The sequence below is a fragment of the Heterodontus francisci genome, chromosome 4 (assembly GCF_036365525.1).
Source record: "Heterodontus francisci isolate sHetFra1 chromosome 4, sHetFra1.hap1, whole genome shotgun sequence".
Classification (NCBI taxonomy): domain Eukaryota; kingdom Metazoa; phylum Chordata; class Chondrichthyes; order Heterodontiformes; family Heterodontidae; genus Heterodontus; species Heterodontus francisci.
In genome coordinates, this window is record NC_090374.1 from 4481717 (window position 1) to 4494211 (window position 12495).

The window sequence follows — 12495 nt, forward strand, 5'->3', positions numbered from 1 at the left end:
CGAGGAGGTGACTAGAGGTGTAGATGAGGGTAAAGCAGTTGATGTAGTCTACATGGACTTCAGTAAGGCTTTTGATAAGGTCCCACATGGGAGGTTGGTTAAGAAGATAAGAGCCCATGGGATCCAGGGCAATTTGGCAAAGTGGATCCAAAATTGGCTTAGTGGCAGGAGGCAGAGGGTGATGGTCGAGGGTTGTTTTTGCGATTGGAAGCCTGTGACCAGTGGTGTACCACAGGGATCGGTGCTGGGACCCTTGCTGTTTGTAGTGTACATTAATGATTTAGACGTGAATATAGGAGGTATGATCAGTATGTTCACAGATGACACGAAAATTGGTGGTGTTGTAAATAGTGAGGAGGAAAGCCTTAGATTACAGGACGATATAGATGGGCTGGTAAGATGGGTGGAGTAATGGCAAATGGAATTTAATACTGAAAAGTGTGAGGTGATGCATTTTGGGAGGACTAACAAGGCAAGGGAATATACAATGGATGGTAGGACCCGAGGAAGTACAAAGGGTCAGAGGGCCCTTGGTGTACTTGTCCATAGATCACTGAAGGTAGCAGCACAGGTAGATTTTTGGTTAGGAAGTCATAAAGGATACTTGCCTTTATTAGCCGAGGCATAGAATATAAGAGCAGGGAGGTTCTGATGGGGCTGTATAAAATGCTATTTAGGTCACAGCTGGAGTACTGTGTACAGTTCTGGTTGCCACACTACAGGAAGGATGTGATTGCACTGGAGAGGGTGCAGAGGAGATTCACCAGGATGTTGCCTGGGCTGGAGCTATGAAGAGAGACTGGATAGTCTAGGGTTGTTTTCCTTAGAGCAGAGAAGGCTGAGGGGGGACCTGACTGAGGCACACAAACTTATGAGGGGCTCAGATAGGGTAGATAGGAAGAAACTTTTTCTCTTAGCGGAGGTGTCAATAACCAAGGGGCATAGATTTAAGGCAAGGGCAGGAGATTTAGAGGGGATTTGAGGAAAAATCTTTTCACCCAGAGGGTGGTTGGAATCTGGAACACACTGCCTGAAGGGGTGGTGGAGGCCAGAACCATCATAACATTTAAGAAGTATTTAGATGATCATTTTAAACGCCATAGCATACAAGGCTACGGACCAAGTGCTGGAAAATGGGATTAGAATAAATAGGTTCTTGATGGCCGGCACGGACACTGTGGGCCGAAGGGCTTGTTTCTGTGTTGTGTAACTTTGACTCTATGACTATTACCTGCGCGATCTGTAAAGTTATTTTCCTGAATTTATTAAGTATGATTTTACTTCCAATAAACTTTCTGGACTTACTATCCAAGTATCCTGTTGCCTTAATTGTTTAAGTCTTGTTCAGATCAAAATTAAGGGTGTCTTGCACCTTCAGTAGAGGGGCAGTACTGAGGGAGCGCTGCACTGTTGGAGGGTCAAAACTGAGGGAGCGCCGCCCTGTCAGAGGGTCAGAATCAATCCAAACTTTCCTCATAAGTACAACTCTCCAGTCCAGGCAACATGCTCGTAAATCTCCTCTGTACCCTCTCTTGTGCAATCACATCTTTGCTATAATGCGGTGAACAGAACTGCAAGCAGTACTCCAGCTATGGCTTAACTAGTGTTTTATACAGTTCCAGCATAACCTCCCTGCTCTTGTATTCTGCACCATGGTTAATAAAGGCAAGTATCCCGTATGTCTTCTTGACCACCTTTTGCAGCCACCTTCAGAAGTTGTGGACATGCCTTCCAAGGTCCCTCTATTCCTCTATATTTCTCAGTATCCTGTCTTTACTGTGTATTCCCTTGCCTTGTCCAAATGCATTGCTTCACACTTCTCCAGATTGAATTTAATTTGCCATTGTTCTGGACACCTGACTAGTCCATTGATATCTTCCTTCAGTTTACAGCTTTGTTGACCACAAGGGCAATTTTTGTATCGTCTGCAAACTTCTTAATCATACCCCCGAAGGCAAAATCATTGATAAATACCACAAAAAGCGGAGCCCGCAGAACCCCAATGGAAAAAGTCTTCCAGTCACAAAAATATCCATCAACCATTACCTTTTGCTTGTGGCCTCTGAGACAATTTTGGATCCAACTTTTTTTTTTTATTCATTCATGGGATGTCGGCATCACTGGCCAGGCCAGCATTTATTGCCCATCCCTAATTGCCCTTGAGAAGGTGGTGGTGAGCTGCCTTCTTGAACCGCTGCAGTCCATTTGGAGTAGGTACACCCACAGTGCTGTTAGGAAGGGAGTTCCAGGATTTTGACCTAGCGACAGTGAAGGAACGGCAATATAGTTCCAAGTCAGGATGGTGTGTGACTTGGAGGAGAACTTGCAGGTGGTGATGTTCCCATGCATTTGTTGCCCTTGTCCTTCTAGTTGGTATAGGTCGCAGGTTTGGAAGGTGCTGTCTAAGGAGCCTTAGTGCATTGCTGCAGTGCATCTTGTAGATGGTGCACACTGCTGCCACTGTGCGTTGGTGGTGGAGGGAGTGAATGTTTGTAGATGGGGTGACAATCAAGCGGGCTGCTTTGTCCTGGATGGTGTCGAGCTTCTTGATTGTTGTTGGAGCTGCACCCATCCAGGCAAGTGGAGAGTATTCCATCACACTCCTGACTTGTGCCTTGTAGATGATGGACAGGCTTTGGGGAGTCAGGAGGTGAGTTACTCGCCTCAGGATTCCTAGCCTCTGACCTGCTCTTGTAGCCACGGTATTTATATGGCTATTCCAGTTCAGTTTCTGGTCAATGGTGGTCCCCAGGATGTTGATAGTGGGGGATTCAGCGATGGTAATGCCGTTGAATGTCAAGGGGAGATGGTTAGATTCTCTCTTGTTAGAGATGGTCATTGCCTGGCACTTGTGTGGCGCGATTGTTACTTGCCACTTATCAGCCCAAGCCTGGATATTGTCCAGGTCTTGCTGCATTTCTACACGGACTGTTTCAGTATCTGAGGAGTCACGAATGTTGTTTTGTGCATTGTGCAATCATCAGCGAACATCCCCACTTCTGACCTTATGATTGAAGGTAGGTCATTGATGAAGCAGCTGAAGATGGTTGGGCCTAGGACACTACCCTGAGGTACTCATGCAGTGAGTGATGTCCTGGAGCTCAGATGATTGACCTCCAACAACCACAACCATCTTCCTTTTCGCTAGGCATGACTCCAGCCAGCGGAGGGTTTTCCCCCTGATCCCCATTGACTCCAGTTTTGCTAGGGCTCCTTGAAGCCATACTTGGTCAAATGCTGCCTTGATGTCAAGGGCAGTCACTCTCACCTCACCTCTTGAGTTCAACTCTTTTGTCCATCTTTGAACCAAGGCTGTAATGAGGTCAGGACCTGGCGGAACCCAAACTGAGCGCCACTGAGCAGGTTATTGCGAAGCAAGTGCCGCTTGATGGCACTGTTGATGACACCTTCCATCACTTTACTGATGATTGAGAGTAGGCTGATGGGGCAGTAATTGGCCGGTTGGACTTGTCCTGCTTTTTGTGTACAGGACATACCTGGGCAATTTTCCACATTGCAGGGTAGATGCCAGTGTTGTAGCTGTACTGGAACAGCTTGGCGAGGGGCGAGGCAAGTTCTGGAGCACAGGTCGTCAGTACTATTGCCGGAATATTGTCAGGGCCCATAGCTTTTGCAGTATCCAGTGCCTTCAGTCATTTCTTGATATCACGCAGAGTGAATCGAATTGGCTGAAGTCTGGCATCTGTGATGCTGGAGACTTCAGGAGGAGGCCGAGATGGATCATCAACTCGGCACTTCTGGCTGAAGACTGTTGCAAATGCTTCAGCCTTATCTTTTGCACTGATGTGCTGGGCTCCCCCATCATTGAGGATGGGGATATTTGTGGAGCCACCTCCTCCAGTTAGTTGTTTAATTGTCCACCACCATTCACAGCTGGATGTAGCAGGACTGCAGAGCTTAGATCTGATCCGTTGGTTATGGGATCGCTTAGCTCTCTCTATCGCATGCTGCTTACGCAGTTTGGCATGCAGATAGTCCTGTGTTGTAGCTTCACCAGGTTGACACCTCATTTTGAGGTATGCCTGGTGCTGCTCCTGGCATGCCCTCCTGCACTCTTCATTGAACCATGGCTGGTCTCCTGGCTTGATGGTAATGGTAGAGTGGGGGATATGCCGGGCCATGAGGTTACAGATTGTGGTTGAGTACAATTCTGCTGCTGCTGATGGCCCACAGCGCCTCATGGATGCCCAGTTTTGCATTGCTAGATCTGTTCGAAATCTATCCCATTTAGCACGGTGGTAGTGCCACACAACATGATGGACGGTATCATCAATGTGAAGGAGGGACTTCGTCTCCACAAGGACTGCGCGGTGGTCACTCCTACCAATACTGTCATGGACTGAAGCATCTGCGGCAGGCAGATTGGCGAGGACGAGGTCAAGTATGTTTTCCCCTCGTGTTGGTTCCCCCACCACCTGTCGCAGACCCAGTCTAGCAGCTATGTCCTTTAGGACTCGGCCAGCTCAGTCAGTAGTGGTGCTCCCGAGCCACTCTTGGTGATGAACATTGAGGTCCCCCACCCAGAGTACATTTTGTGCCCTTGCCACCCTCAGTGCTTCCTCCAAGTGGTTTTCAACATGGAGGAGTACTGAGTCATCAGCTGAGGGAGGGCGGTAGGTGGTAATCAGTAGGAGGTTACCTTGCCCATGTTTGACCTGATGCCATGAGACTTTATGGGGCCCGGAGTCAATGTTGAGGACTCCCAGGGCAACTCCCTCCCTACTGTACACCACTGTGCCACCACCTCTGCTGGGTCTGTCCTGCCGGTGGGACAGGACATACCCGGGGATGGTGATGGTAGTGTCTGGGACATTGTCTGTAAGGTATGATTCCGTGAGTATGACTCTGTCAGGTTGTTGCTTGACTAGTCTGTGGGACAGCTCTCCCAACTTTGGCACAAGCCCCCAGATGTTAGTAAGGAGGACTTTACAGGGTCGACAGGGCTGGGTTTTCCGTTGTCTTTTCCGGTGCCTAGGTCGATACCGGGTGGTCCGTCCGGTTTCATTCCTTTTTATTGACTTCGTAGCGGTTAGGTACAACTGAGTGGCTTGCTAGGCCATTTCAGAGGGCATGTAAGAGTTAACCACATTGCTGTGGCTCTGGAGTCACATGTAGGCCAGACCAGGTAAGGACAGCAGATTTCCTTCTCTAAAGGACATTAGTGAACCAGATGGGTTTTTACAACAATCGACAATGGTTTCATGGCCATCATTAGACTAGCTTTTAATTCCAGATTTACTAATTGAATTCAAATTCCACCTTCTGCTGTGGTGGGATTTGAACCCATGTCCCCAGAGAAATACCCTGGGTCTCTGGGTTCCTAGTCCAATGATAATACCACTACGCCACTGCCTACCCTAACTTGCCACTTTGCATTCTTCCTATGGGCTTTTACTTTTGTGACCAGTCTACCAAGTGGGACTTTATCAAAAGTTTTGCTAAAATCCATCTAGACAACATCAAATACACTACCTTCATCGACGCTCTGTGTTACCTCCTCAAAGTATTCAATTATGTTAGTCAGGCACAACCTTCCCTTAAGAAATCCGTGCTGACTGTCTTTGATTAAACCATCGGGGGAATTATTTGCTCTCCTGTGGTGGGTTTGGAGGAGGGAAGAGCATATAATCAGGTGAGATGGTGGCGGGAGGATCCAGTCATCTTTCCGCCTCCACTGAAATTAAATCCAGGGTGGGGGGGGGGCGGTTGCATGTTGCCCCACGGGAAGCACAAGAAGAAAAACCGTGCAGGTTGCTTGCCGCCTCAGGTGGGGTTGGGGGCCTCATTGAAAGGCACTTAGTGCCTGGACGAGGGACCTGGCACGGGAAGGGAGGGTTCCCACTGAGAGCCAACACTCTGCCCTTGCTGCCGACCTACCTACAACCCCCTGCCCTGTGACCTCTCCTGTCCTGACCTACCTGTAGCTTGGGTCCAGCACCGCTCCTGGGCCTCGGGTGGGTGCTCCACCCACAGTGGCCACTGCCTCCACGGTGGCGCTGCACAGTTAAAGAGCGGCCAGCCTCTGATTGGCTGGTAGCTCTCAGAAAGCAGGATTTCCATCACCAGGATCCTTGATCCCATAGAAGGCCCGCCACTATCCACTTCCGTATCTTAATTGGTACTTCATTCAGCGAGCCTCCCACAGAAGGGGCAATGTGGTGTTTTTGGCAGCGCTTTTGCGGAGGTCGAGACCCCCGTCGCCCAGATAAAATCCCAGCCCATGTATTTCTAAACGAAGACTTATCCTGTCCTTCAAAATTTTTTTCCCCAATAATTTTCCCACCAGCGAGGTTAGGCTGACTTACGTAGTTTATCCTTTTGTTGTATGTGGGAGCTTGCTGTGCACAAATTCTTACATCACAACAGTGACTACACGTTGAAAGTACTTCATTGGCTGTAAAATGCTTTGGGATCTCCTGAGGTCATAAAAAACACTGTAAAAATGCAAGTTCTTTCTTTCAATATTAACCATCCCAGTCTAGCTGTCTATAAATCCTCTCTGAGTGACAGTGAGACTCTGGGCAGCTCTCCTTTATTCCCAATGGGCCAAGGTGGCTCCAAATTCCCTCAGAACTGATGAGAAGCAATCGTTGAACTATGTGTTTCAGTGTAGAACTATAAGTTCCAAAAGCTCCTTCCAACCAACATCAACGTGTTGCAGAGTAGGACACAATGGAGCTTTCATACCTGCATGAAGGTTGTGTAGATGTTGAGCAGTACACCCAGATGATCCTCCAGCCAGCCATTACCCATAATGTTCATCCTCTCTCGCTCAGCATCTTCCTTCCTGTTATCAGAGATATCCCACAGACACTCCCGCAGGTTCTATACAGTAAATTAACAGACTCAGTGAATTCAGATATCCCAGACAAATAGAAGCCCATACCCTCTGTAGATTGTGATTGCCCAAACTAGTTTCACGTGTCATTGATGCAGCCGTCAAATGGGGAGAATTTCCTGTCTTCAGTCTGGGCTGGCTAGATGTGTTAATTGTATATTAATTATGTTTAATTGTATGCAGGTGATGGATCCAAAGTGAAACTGTGGTTGTTGGGGTTAGGAAGTGTATGCCTGTAATGTGTCACTCTGTAAATAAATACAAAAAAGTGTATAAAGATTGGCTCCAGTTCTATCCTTCACCATCTGGCTTCCTGGATTACAACAAGATGGGGAGAATTTCCTGCCCTCACTCTGGTGCCTTTGAACCCTGAAATAAAAACAGAGAATACTAAAAATACTCAGTAGGTCAGGCAGCATTTCTGGAGTGAGAAACAGAGTTAACATTTGAGGTCGATGACCCTTCATCAGGACAGGTCGATGACTTTGCTTTTGGCTTTGAAAGCTGCTCCCTGACAAACTTGCACCAGAAAGCTGTGAAGTTCTTGCTTCTTGCATGTACTGGTGGGGGTAAGGATGCTTGTCAGGACTCTGTTAAATATGACATTGGTCATACATCATGTGCAACTTGGTCATATCTCCAGTCATTTAACGACTACATTTGGCAACATCAGTGCGGTTTGAATCCTTCGAGGAACAGCTGCTGGGCTGAGACAGGAGCTCAACAGTGACATCAATCATGTAATGAGAGCTCATACTTACACAGAGCCCCGGGGGAATATCAGGACTCACACTTACACAGAGCCCCGGGGGAGACCGGAGCTCACACTTACACAGCGCCCCGGGGGAGACCGGAGCTCACACTTACACAGCGCCCCGGGGGAATATCAGGACTCACACTTACACAGAGCCCCAGGGTAGACCGGAGCTCACACTTACACAGAGCCCCGGGGGAGACCGGAGCTCACACTTACACAGAGCCCCGGGGGAGACCGGAGCTCACACTTACACAGAGCCCCGGGGGAGACCGGAGCTCACACTTACACAGAGCCCCGGGGGAGACCGGAGCTCACACTTACACAGAGCCCCGGGGGAGACCGGAGCTCACACTTACACAGAGCCCCGGGGGAGACCGGAGCTCACACTTACACAGAGCCCCGGGGGAGACCGGAGCTCACACTTACACAGAGCCCCGGGGGAATATCAGGACTCACACTGACACAGAGCCCCGGGGGCATATCAGGACTCACACTGACACAGAGCCCCGGGGGCATATCAGGACTCACACTGACACAGAGCCCCGGGGGCATATCAGGACTCACACTTACGACAGAGCCCCGGGGAATATCGGGAGCTCATACTTACACAGAGCCCAGGGGAATATCAGGATCTCACACCTACACCGAGCCCAGGGGAATATCGGGAGCTCACACTTACACAGAGCCCAGGGGAAGATCGGGAGCTCACACTTACACAGAGCCCAGGGGAATATCGGGATCTCACACTTACACAGAGCCCAGGGGAATATCGGGAGCTCATACTTACACAGAGCCCAGGGGAATATCAGGATCTCACACCTACACCGAGCCCAGGGGAATATCGGGAGCTCACACTTACACAGAGCCCAGGGGAAGATCGGGAGCTCACACTTACACAGAGCCCAGGGGAAGATCGGGAGCTCACACTTACACAGAGCCCAGGGGAAGATCGGGAGCTCACACTTACACAGAGCCCAGGGGAATATCGGGATCTCACACTTACACTGAGCCCAGGGGAATATCGGGAGCTCACACTGACACAGAGCCCAGGGGAATATCAGGATCTCACACTTACACAGAGCCCAGGGGAATATCGGGAGCTCACACTTACACAGAGCCCAGGGGAATATCAGGATCTCACACTTACACAGAGCCCAGGGGAATATCGGGAGCTCACACTTACATAGAGCCATGGGGAATATCGGGAGCTCACACTTACACAGAGCCCAGGGGAATATCGGGAGCTCACACTTACACAGAGCCCAGGGGAATATCGGGAGCTCACACTTACACAGAGCCCAGGGGAATATCGGGAGCTCACACTTACACAGAGCCCAGGGGAATATCGGGAGCTCACACTTACACAGAGCCCAGGGGAATATCGGGAGCTCACACTTACACAGAGCCCAGGGGAAGATCGGGAGCTCACACTTACACAGAGCCCAGGGGAATATCGGGAGCTCACACTTACATAAAGCCGCAGCAGCAGCTCTGCTTTCATTTCATCATCTTGTCGCAGATCTTCAGCGATGGAATTGTAGTCAGCTTGCCACTGCGACACAAACTCTTGTTTGTGGTCAGGGCGGGTTTCCAAATACTCCTGAAAATCTTTCCTGGAAAGAAATGAATCACAAGCATGGCCATCATATTCTCAACTGATGCATGGCATACACCACTCTCATTCAGACAATATGGCTCAGTGTCAGTTCCTGTAAGGTACACAATGAACAAAAGTGAATGATTCACCCCCGTCCAGCACTGCAGTCTTTTGTGGATCATGGTGTCAACTTGTGTACCTCCATTCCAGTCCCCATACTTCTCAGTACATAACAGTCAGTCCTTGTATAGTTTGTTACCTGACCCCTTCTTCTGGGTGTTAGTTCCTGTATATGTGGGTTCTGCATCCTGTACACAGAATGCTTAAAGCACAGAAGGAGGCCATTCAGGCCATTGTTTTCATGCCAGCTCTCTGCAATAGCAACTCAGCCCTTTCCCCGTAGCCCTACAAATTTTCTCTCTCAATTATCCAATTCCCTTTTGAAAGCCACAATTGACTCTGCCACCAACACACTCTCAGGCAGTACATTCCAAAACCCAATCACTTGCTGCATAAAAACGTTTTTCCTCATGTTGCTGTTGGTTACCTGTGCACTTTGAGGCGGGAAACAGCAGCCAGGTCTGTTTCTGGATCAGAAACCTGCCTCTGGTGGGAAACTGATGAAAGTTCAGATTTGCATGGGAGTGAGGCCTTAATTGGTATGGAGATGCGTTTCCTGTCCACTTAGAGCCAGTAGGGGCATGAATGGAGGTGGTTCAGAAGAAGTGTGGGACTCATTTAGACACCCCATGGCAGCCATCACTGAGGCTGCTGGTTGTCCAGAAGGAGGGATCTGCAATTTATGCCAAAGCCTTGCACTTCACCAGAGGGAAGTGAGATGTCACAGGAGAGCCGGAGGCCTGACATCTGCAGCAGGATCTCGATTCATCAATGCTGGAAGCCATGAGGGAGAGGAAAGGAGGTTCTCTTCCCAGAGGGTGACGGGAGGGTGACCACCTTGTCATGTAGCAGGGCACCTCTCTTTTCAGCATCATCTCCCTCCGACCCCTCTTCCTTCTCCTCCCTTAACTCCTGCTCCTCCCTGATGAGCTGTCTCTTTTTAGGGCCTCACTGTCCTCAAGGTCCACACCAGTCTGGAGGACCACATTATGGAGAGCACAGCAGCCCACCACAATGACCAGGGCCCTTTCAGGAGGATATTGGGGGGCACCAATGGTTCAGACACTGGAATAGCTTCTTCAGAAGCCTGATGATCTGCTCAAAGGTGAGCAGGGGGCATTGGCTCTATCGCCTTTGTTCCTCTGTCTGGCGTTCCTGTAGAAGGGTCAGTAGCCATCTCTTCCTCTAGGATCCATCCACACACTTTGGAGGTTGGAGTGAAGATCTGAGGCGGACTGGACTGGTGGAGGATGAAGGAATCAAGGCAGCTGCTGGGAAAGCGAGCGCACATATAGAGGAAGCTCTTGTTGCAATCACAGACCAAATGGACGTTCAGGGAGTGGAAGCCCTTCCTGTTGATGGATCACATTGGCCGCTCGCTGGGTGCCTGATGGCCACCTGGGTGCAATCGATGATGCCCTGTATCTGGGGGAATCCAGCAATGGAAAACCTAATGCACTCTATCCCTGCGAGGTCGTGTCTGTTGTGAAATGAATGTGCTGTCCAGCTCTGGCAAAGAGGGCATCACTGGAGCACGGCATCACTGGAGCACGATAGTGGTGTGCAGCTTTCTTTTCATCAGTTTGTGGGAGTCACTGACTAGGCCAGCATTTATTGCCCATCCCAAATTGCCCTTCAACTGAGTGGCTTGCTAGGCCATTTCAGAGACCATTTCAGAGTCAACCACATTGCTGTGGGTCTGGAGTCACATGTAGGTCAGACCAGGTAAGGACAGCAGATTTCCTTCCCTAAAGGGCGTTAGTAAACCAGATGGGCTTTTACAACAATCGACAATGGTTTCATGGTCATCATTAGACTAGCTTTTAATTCCAAATTTATTAATTGAATTCAAATTTCATGATCTGCTGTGGTGAGATTCAAACCCATGTCCCCAGAACATAAACCTAGGCTCAGGATTACTAGTCCGGTGACATTACCACTATGCCGTCTCCCCCCTAATTGTAAGAGGTCACTAAAGACCACAGCTGATCCTTGGAAGGAGCCAGAAGCAAAGAAGTTCAAAGCCACTTTGATGGCTACTGGCAGGGAATGGAGACCAGTGTTGCGAGGTGCGGGATCTTCTGTGATGAGGGCACAATGTCTATGACTCTATCTCTAAAAATGATTAGCTTCATGTTTTTTGGGGTCACCAAAGGATGGAAACGTCATTACACATTTCTCCAGACTTACTTTATTAATGTTTTATTTGCCCGTAAACTATTCTCAAATATTGGATGTTTCATCAGCGTGCTTAACTCCAGCACATCAAAACTAACATTAGGCCTAGTCTGAGAGCCCAAACAGTTAAATTGACCCGCAAGACTTCGCAATTGGTCAATCTCTGCTTTTAGAAAAGAGCGAGGAGGGCGGGGAGAGGCGCCATTGAACACAGGGTGGGTAGAATCTTCATCAAAAAGAGCGCGGGGGAGAGGCTTCCCTTGAAAAAGAGCGCGGGGGAGAGGCTTCCCTTGAAAAAGAGCGCGGGGGAGAGGCTTCCCTTGAAAAAGAGCGCGGGGGAGAGGCTTCCCTTGAAAAAGAGCGCGGGGGAGAGGCTTCCCTTGAAAAAGAGCGCGGGGGAGAGGCTTCCCTTGAAAAAGAGCGCGGGGGAGAGGCTTCACTTGAAAAAGAGCGCGGGGGAGAGGCTTCACTTGAAAAAGAGCGCGGGGGAGAGGCTTCACTTGAAAAAGAGCGCGGGGGAGAGGCTTCACTTGAAAAAGAGCGCGGGGGAGAGGCTTCACTTGAAAAAGAGCGCGGGGGAGAGGCTTCACTTGAAAAAGAGCGCGGGGGAGAGGCTTCACTTGAAAAAGAGCGCGGGGGAGAGGCTTCACTTGAAAAAGAGCGCGGGGGAGAGGCTTCACTTGAAAAAGAGCGCGGGGGAGAGGCTTCACTTGAAAAAGAGCGCGGGGGAGAGGCTTCACTTGAAAAAGAGCGCGGGGGAGAGGCTTCACTTGAAAAAGAGCGCGGGGGAGAGGCTTCACTTGAAAAAGAGCGCGGGGGAGAGGCTTCACTTGAAAAAGAGCGCGGGGGAGAGGCTTCACTTGAAAAAGAGCGCGGGGGAGAGGCTTCACTTGAAAAAGAGCGCGGGGGAGAGGCTTCACTTGAAAAAGAGCGCGGGGGAGAGGCTTCACTTGAAAAAGAGCGCGGGGGAGAGGCTTCACTTGA

At 49.7% G+C, this 12495-nt stretch overlaps 1 protein-coding gene across 3 annotated transcripts in view; it reads right to left on the bottom strand.

Moving 5' to 3' along the window:
• Positions 1–12495, bottom strand: part of spef2 (sperm flagellar 2) — an 849051-nt gene that overhangs the window by 189977 nt on the left and 646579 nt on the right. For all 3 annotated transcript variants that reach the window (XM_068029096.1, XM_068029094.1, XM_068029095.1), the window contains 2 exons: positions 9088–9229; positions 6709–6846 (listed from right to left, as the gene is read on the bottom strand). In XM_068029096.1, coding sequence (XP_067885197.1) covers positions 6709–6846; positions 9088–9229 — 280 coding nt within the window. The remainder of the gene's footprint in view (positions 1–6708; positions 6847–9087; positions 9230–12495) is intronic.